The sequence below is a fragment of the Stylophora pistillata genome, chromosome 4, assembly GCF_964205215.1.
Source record: "Stylophora pistillata chromosome 4, jaStyPist1.2, whole genome shotgun sequence".
Classification (NCBI taxonomy): domain Eukaryota; kingdom Metazoa; phylum Cnidaria; class Anthozoa; order Scleractinia; family Pocilloporidae; genus Stylophora; species Stylophora pistillata.
Window position 1 is genome coordinate 19,401,756 of NC_142522.1, and position 6,966 is coordinate 19,408,721.

Sequence of the window (6,966 nt, forward strand, 5' to 3'; positions counted from 1 at the left end):
TCTTCTTTTTTTTTTTCAAACAAGCAATAAAGTACAGAACAGCATTACAATTTATTCTATGCTCATTTCCCCATGAAAGGTCTTGCACTTGGCCTCACTTTGAAAGGCGATGTTTCAAGACTGCTCTAAAGGGCAATTAAAAAACAACAGTTTAATTTGGACATATGTAGGATTCACCATAGTAATTTATTTATTGACATAGATAGACCACAAACATGAAGGTAAGTGCATGTCTTTTCAGACTGTGGTTCCAGTAGGGCAGTTTTAACTCATGACATGGGAAAGGTTCTCCATTTTCTTGATCACTGTAAGAATGGACAGTGGATTAGGAACATCACTACAATTATCTCAAACTTTTAAAACCATGGCTAACAGATAGCCCCATGCATCACACACCACTAATGAAAGTTATCAAATAATATTACAAAAGAGGAAACTTTATGGCTTTCCTGAGCTTTTCAAGCCAGGCAAGTTCTTGAAGCACTTTTTTGCCATGGGAAAGGGTATTTTTATGTTACACAGTACAAAATATACATTGTGACAAAGGTCCCGCCCGTAGTCACAGGCATCACGTTTCTTCATTTCCTGAGTCTCCACTATATTCCATACAATCGTCATCATCATCATCATCCACATCATCTGCATAGTCATCGTCGTAGAAATCTGTCAAGTCTTCAGGTTCAGAATGTGATGGTCTGGATTTTATACAGTAGTCTTCAACAGTTGTTGGTACTGTTATGTTTTCTTTTTCGGCCTCAACTTTGGAACGTGCTACTTGTTTTCTAGGATGTGAAAAAATACATTACTTTTTAATTACAATTTTTTAAATGTTCCCAATTTTTTTTTTATCATAAATTAGTAGAACCCAATACAACAACCCTAGACTACAGACAGTCCCTCCTTTTTGAAAAAGTTCATTAGGCAAGTCAACAAAAAATCAGTTAGAAAAAATTGACATTAGCACACAGTACAGAACTCTGGGACTGAGGCGCAAGAAAGCACAAACATCTTAATTTTCATAAAGATCTTCCCAACTAAAGAAACTACCCTGCACTCCACTTTTCCATGTTATCATACAAAAAAACCGAAAGAAAAAAAGTTCAACCAAGAATAAATTTGAAACATAAAACTTTCATGACATGAGATGTTTTCATGTTAGTTTCACCATAACTTCTGCAAAAAAACAATCATGATGTTTTCTCAGACAGACATTTTAATCTCTGTGTTCTTGAGGTCTACGCCATTCTTTTTCCTGAAAATTGTCTTTGACCCGTTTTTTTTTTTTTTTACGGCATGTATGTAACTTTCCGTGTCCTTTTCAGGCGGTAACTGGTAAAATTTACCACCCATAGTACTTTTTATGACCACCTAAAACTGCTTAAAAATTTTTGAAAATTTAACAGTCAGGTGAACGTACTGCTGTTCCAGTTTGAAAATTTCTTTCACCTTTTGTGCTTAAAATAAGAAAGAACACTGAACTTTAAAAGAGAGAACCCTCTCCAAAGAACACCTTGCTTACTTGACAATTCTTTCGTACTCTCCATCCTTTCCTTTAGAGTCTCTCCATTTTCTGAACATAACTGAAGCATCCACATTGGCAGGGGAAAATGTGTTTGGCTCATTTAACAGTGAGATCACACTCAAGAGAATAGTTCTACAATTAAATATAAACAATGATTACACTTTGATGGGAGGTTTTCACAATTCTCTATTATGCACTTATTTTTCAGCACATGTACCTCACAGACAGTATATAAACAAGAGTCTCCGATTCCCAAACTATACCTAATAAGTACCATGACAGTTGGGCTACTGTCAGAGGCTGGGTACTATTTCTAGTTGGGGGGTGGGGGAACAAAAAACATATTAAGTACAGTATAGGGTTCTAAAGGAATGATTTTTTTCTTCTTGGGAAAAATAATGACATCGGACATGGCCAAAGCGATCATAACACCCACTCAAGTCATCAGATTAAATAATCATGATATTAGTATAACTGACTCTCTCAAATTGCTGGGTGTCACAATAGATTCCAAGCTGAATTTTTCAGAGCACATTAACATAATCTGTGACGGATAGGGACGAATAAATGGAGGTCCCGTCTCCTGCAGGGTTGGGGTAGGAGACGTTAATTTCCCACACACGAGATTACTGTGTGATGGATGTCCTCCCATGGGGTGGGATGGGTGGGAAGGTGAGATCGATAGACTGAAGCGGCTGCCAGAGCCGCCTGATATGCTGACGTCTGTTCTCAACCTTACACTGCACCCGTAATTCAGCCTCTGGGCAGCAAGTGGTCAGATATAAACTATATTCACTACATTCATATATTCATAAAAATGCCGGTCAGAAAATCGGCGTCCTTATGAGAATTAGAAATTTGATTCCGACAAATGCTAAACTTATGCTTTTTAAAACAGCAATATTGCCGCACCTTACGTATTGCCACCTTGTGTGGCACTTTTGCCGAGCCAGTGATTCTCGTAAAATTAAGCGGATGCAAGAAAGGGGCTTGCGTGCTGTCTTTAGGAACAATGCTAGCTACCCTGAACTTCTAGAAAGAGCAGAACTCCCTAGTTTGCAGAACAGGAGATTACAAGACATTTGCATTTTAATGTATAAAGCCAAGAACAATCTATGTCCCTCCTATAACAGTGACATTTTTATTAAGCATAGATCTAACTATAACCTAAGGCAGTCTGATTTCTGCGCTGCCAGGTACAATACGTTAACATATGGCAGGCACTCCCTCTGCCATTTAGGGCCCAATCTCTGGGGAAAATTATCCCCAGACTTGAGAGAAGTTACCACCTTAAAATGTTTCAAAAACAAAATACATACATTAGATTTAGTTACACTAATGGATAATGGATGCACGTGCTGTCATCTTTATAATTCATAGATACATACTGTAAATATTGATATCATTTATACTTCGCTTATATTTAAATATTTTTACCTTAATTTATATTTATTGTTACAAGGATCGGAATAGTCTGGAAAGTTGGCGAAAGTCAATGTCACGCAATATGTTGTTTCAAGAATTTTCTAGAACTGTGACTCATCAGTTTAAAAAGAGAGTTTATTGTAATAGTTATAAATATTTACTATTGTAATGGTTATAAATAGTTACTTTCGGAAACTTCTAGACTCTCTTCGAATGCTTATGTAAGGAGCTCGCTAGTCAGGTTGTTGTTGTGATTTGGGACTTCATTCCCTGTTTGTGATCTTTAAGTGATATTGTGTGACAAGTGAAGGGATTTCCCTGTACAGTTGTGAGACTGACATTCTGCTGTCAAGTCCAGAGTTGTTTACCGTGGAGTGCGATACTGCAAAGGAAGTCTTCAGGAGATTTTGCCAAAGAGAAGGACAGTACTTTGCTTGTGGTCAGATAAGTGTAGAGAAGTACATAGTTAATTTTAGTTGGATTGTTCCAAGAGTAGTCGCTAGCTCGTGTTAAGTTATCTCCCATTGTTTACAGTTAAATAAATTGTGTTTCGTGGAAATACCAAGGCTATTATCTTTCTGCCAGTAATCAGTTACCATAACATTATGTTGTGTCCCCTTATTAGCACAGGTTTCTAACCTAGGCTAGGAGGTTTCTTTAGACACCTTAATAAAGTTTCATCATTATCATCATCATCATCAATTCACTCTAGGTTCACAAATGCTTTTTACTGGTACACTGGGGCTTATGGCTTGTACTTATACCCTTACACTCAAAGAATTAAAAAATAATAATTTCTCCTAATCATAAAAATGTGCATTTCGAAGCAGAAAGGTGATGATAAGAGAGAAAATATTAACTTCATTAACTTTAATTCTCTGATAATAAGAAATGGTTTGCGAGGGTTGTCATTAGAAGCAGGTAGGCAGCAGACCATCTTGTACTGGCTATTTTGAGAATTGTTGTCAAAGACAGAACATAGGTATTTTGAAATGATTCCAACATCAATATCTGACTTGCAAATTAAAGTTAAAGTTACTGGAATATGCCTCAGAAAGCTGGAAATCACCTCTTGGAGAATTTCAAATTTACAAATTATGCTTATAACACAGGTATAATTTAATTCAGCCCCCTACTCAGTTCAGATCATACATCTGTAACATTTTCTAATGAAGACCAAACAGACATTGCCCAGAATTGATCCTCAAATCTTGGGAATGAAAAGGTTAAATATGAGAATAGATGCATTATTTCCCAATTTTTAAACACCTGGTCTCCTTGCACTGCTGATATGGTTTGAAACAAACACCAGTTCCCTTTCGTGGTCAAACACTAATTCTACCTCAAATTTTGTAAATCTCCTCATAACTTAACGCAATTTCCATTCATTCCCTTCATACTGGTATTTAAACTTACAAAGTGAGTTACATGTTGAGGAACAAATAAAGGAAAAGCATTTCAAACTTTTGCTCCACTTATTAGGGAAAATGTTAGCTCTTTACTGACAAATTTTTTCTTCGCTCACACCATGTTTAATAGATTTACCTCTACTTTCTAGTGTTCAAGACTTGCAAGCAGTTCTCGAGGTAAACACAATTTAAAAGAATTAAAATATTTATCAAAACTGTTAAAAGAATACTCATTTTTGGCCAAGCTCTTGATATTGTGAAGTTCTGTCAAACTTCACAATACGTCACCAGCCACCAACAGAATTGGTAAAAATCCAGAACTGGTGTTTCATCCAAAGAATGGTATCATTCACATCTGCTTCTACGATCTCGTTTAGATTGGATATTTTTTGTTGAGTTGCGATAAATAAGTTTTAAAATCAAATGTACAGTCACGAAGAAAAGCTTGAGATTTTTTTATTTTTTTTACATGACCGTTATTATAAATTGGACAAACCACAACGCCTGCTTTAAACCAACCACGTTTCCATCGTGTGACAACGAAAACATGCCGACAAACAACAGTAAAGAAACGTAATGCTATTCGAGCGACATTGAAATTAAAGCGAAACCTTTTCTGGTCAACCTTTGATACTATAAAAAGTTTTTGACCAATGAAGTGAACAAAAATAAAATTGGAAGTTACCAAAGCAATCCAATATACAAGAGTATCTTAGGGAGCCAAAACGAACATAGCGGACAATTCAAGTACACCATGAAAATAAAATGAGGTCGCATGCATTCAGTAGAAATTGTTCAGGCATTGAATAGATTCCTAAAAATAAAGCTTCAATAAAAGTATGATTTTGAATCACGGATAGAATGAGAGAATGGAAAACGAAACTTTTCATATATACGTACCTTACATTCTGCGTTGGGTTCCAACGTTCAGAAGGTAATTCTCCACTTTGTGGATCATCGACCGGTGGATGTAAAATTGAAATGCAGACATCACCGGACTGAAAAATCGACCGCAATCATTAGTTGCTAGAATATGATTAGTAAAACAAATTCGTACTAGATAGTTAAAAAAAGATATCACAACGACATTCTCACCTCGTATATATTGGGGTGCCACATTTTCGTGAGGAAGCGAAACGTCGGTGGCGAATAAGGATAAGTGGAAGGGAAAGACATATGTGCCTAAAGCAAAGGTAGACGTGTCCAAAACAAAAAAGACGTTAGCGAAATTTGATTCCCTTACGAACGAAATGTACCCTGTTCGATCACAGACTTACTTTGAAGTATCCACCTTCATAAAGAGTTCCTGGAGGACCAAAAATTGCTACGTCCCATTCGAATAAGTTGTCATCATCTGGTACATTGACGAAAAAACCTTCGACTGGTTCCTCAGTAAGTTTCTTTAACTCTAGCTGCAACGCTCGCACAGCCGATGATGGTGGTTGCGCTGCCATTTGCCCTATTCGATTCTCTTTCAATATTACAAATTTTAAACTCGAATGGGCCTTGATTTTAACGCTAAGTAAGGTAGCTTTTCCACCGCATCGAGATCACTAGCCCTCTTCCCTAAAGAAGTTTTGTTGTGTATTTACCAGTCCCAGACTCCCAGCATTAATTAAACGTCACAGAAAACATCCATATATGGCACGAATGGTGATTGACCGGAACCGGAAGTAGTTGCATATTGTGCCAAAAAGACAATGTTTTTTCCAAATCATATCGATGACTATTTCTCTGCGTCACATAATATGCAAGACGCTAAGCGGGCTTTTATCTTCATCGACAAGTTAAACCTGGGTCATAAAGGTGGCAAAAAAAAAACAAACCGTCATTAGGCATGTCACTATCATGATGATTTGGAAAAAGCATTTGTTTTCTGCAGCCACCACATTATCAACTTTGTAAATCACGAGCCGAAGGCTAGTTATTAACATTTAATTTTAGTGCTACTACTCTTCTAATATCCTGAGAGGGCCTTCTTCCGGGTAAAACAATGAAAATGTGACCTATTGGCTTTTGGAAAAAGAAAGATAAAATGTTTCAGTTTGGGTTTGACGGCATAGATAAACATTGGGTTTTTAACTGATTAGAGTGTCTGTTAAGTCATAAACACACCGCGAATGATGATATTTAATGAGCGTGATAGGGAATTTATGGTGGATTACTAGGATTTCATAGTTACCCCTCGATATCAATCTCTGTATGGGAAGATAGTTAGCTTAATTTCTGTAATTTTGTGTTTTGTTTTCTTTTTTCTTTTTTCAATGATGAATGATGCCTGATGACGTTAAATGACGTCTAAATCTGTGGAGTGACAGTGTTTGACCAGAGTCATGAATAAGTCTTTAGTCCATTTGATGGATGACCTTGATGCGATGTAAGATCGTGCAATAACGGTCATCAATAATGGAATTGACATTCATTGATGTATATATATGTCTGTCTAGAAGGGAAGTTTGACGCCTGGCCCTTTTGGCTAAGAACGTCTCTTAAAGGGGTAGAAAGAACTGATAGCCCTGAACTCTTGTTATGGTTTCAAATTCTCCTTTTGTTGACGTCCTTTCAAGCAACACACGCTGTCGCACGTGCTGTTGGTCCCCCATCGACAAG

At 36.9% G+C, this 6,966-nt stretch overlaps 1 protein-coding gene across 1 annotated transcript; it reads right to left on the bottom strand.

The window, feature by feature from the left end:
* Positions 1-131: 131 nt before the first annotated feature.
* Positions 132-5,941, bottom strand: LOC111332740 (ubiquitin-conjugating enzyme E2 R2). The gene is made up of 5 exons (XM_022938161.2): positions 5,634-5,941; positions 5,452-5,538; positions 5,257-5,354; positions 1,520-1,654; positions 132-782 (listed from the first exon to the last, which is right to left on the bottom strand). Exons 1-5 carry the CDS (start codon positions 5,808-5,810, stop codon positions 569-571), a joined length of 711 nt encoding a protein of 236 aa, XP_022793896.2. The 5' UTR covers positions 5,811-5,941; the 3' UTR covers positions 132-568.
* Positions 5,942-6,966: the final 1,025 nt, after the last annotated feature.

What these genes read in the sequence shown, in the direction of transcription:
- LOC111332740 (XM_022938161.2), bottom strand. Translation starts at nt 5,810, where the DNA reads ATGGCAGCGCAACCACCATCATCGGCTGTGCGAGCGTTGCAGCTAGAG. An exon ending in GGCACCCCAATATATACGAG is followed by an intron (nt 5,355 to 5,451) that starts GTGAGAATGTCG and finishes TCGATTTTTCAG; the next exon opens with TCCGGTGATGTCTGCATTTC. An exon ending in AACCCAACGCAGAATGTAAG is followed by an intron (nt 1,655 to 5,256) that starts GTACGTATATAT and finishes ATTTAATTGTAG; the next exon opens with AACTATTCTCTTGAGTGTGA.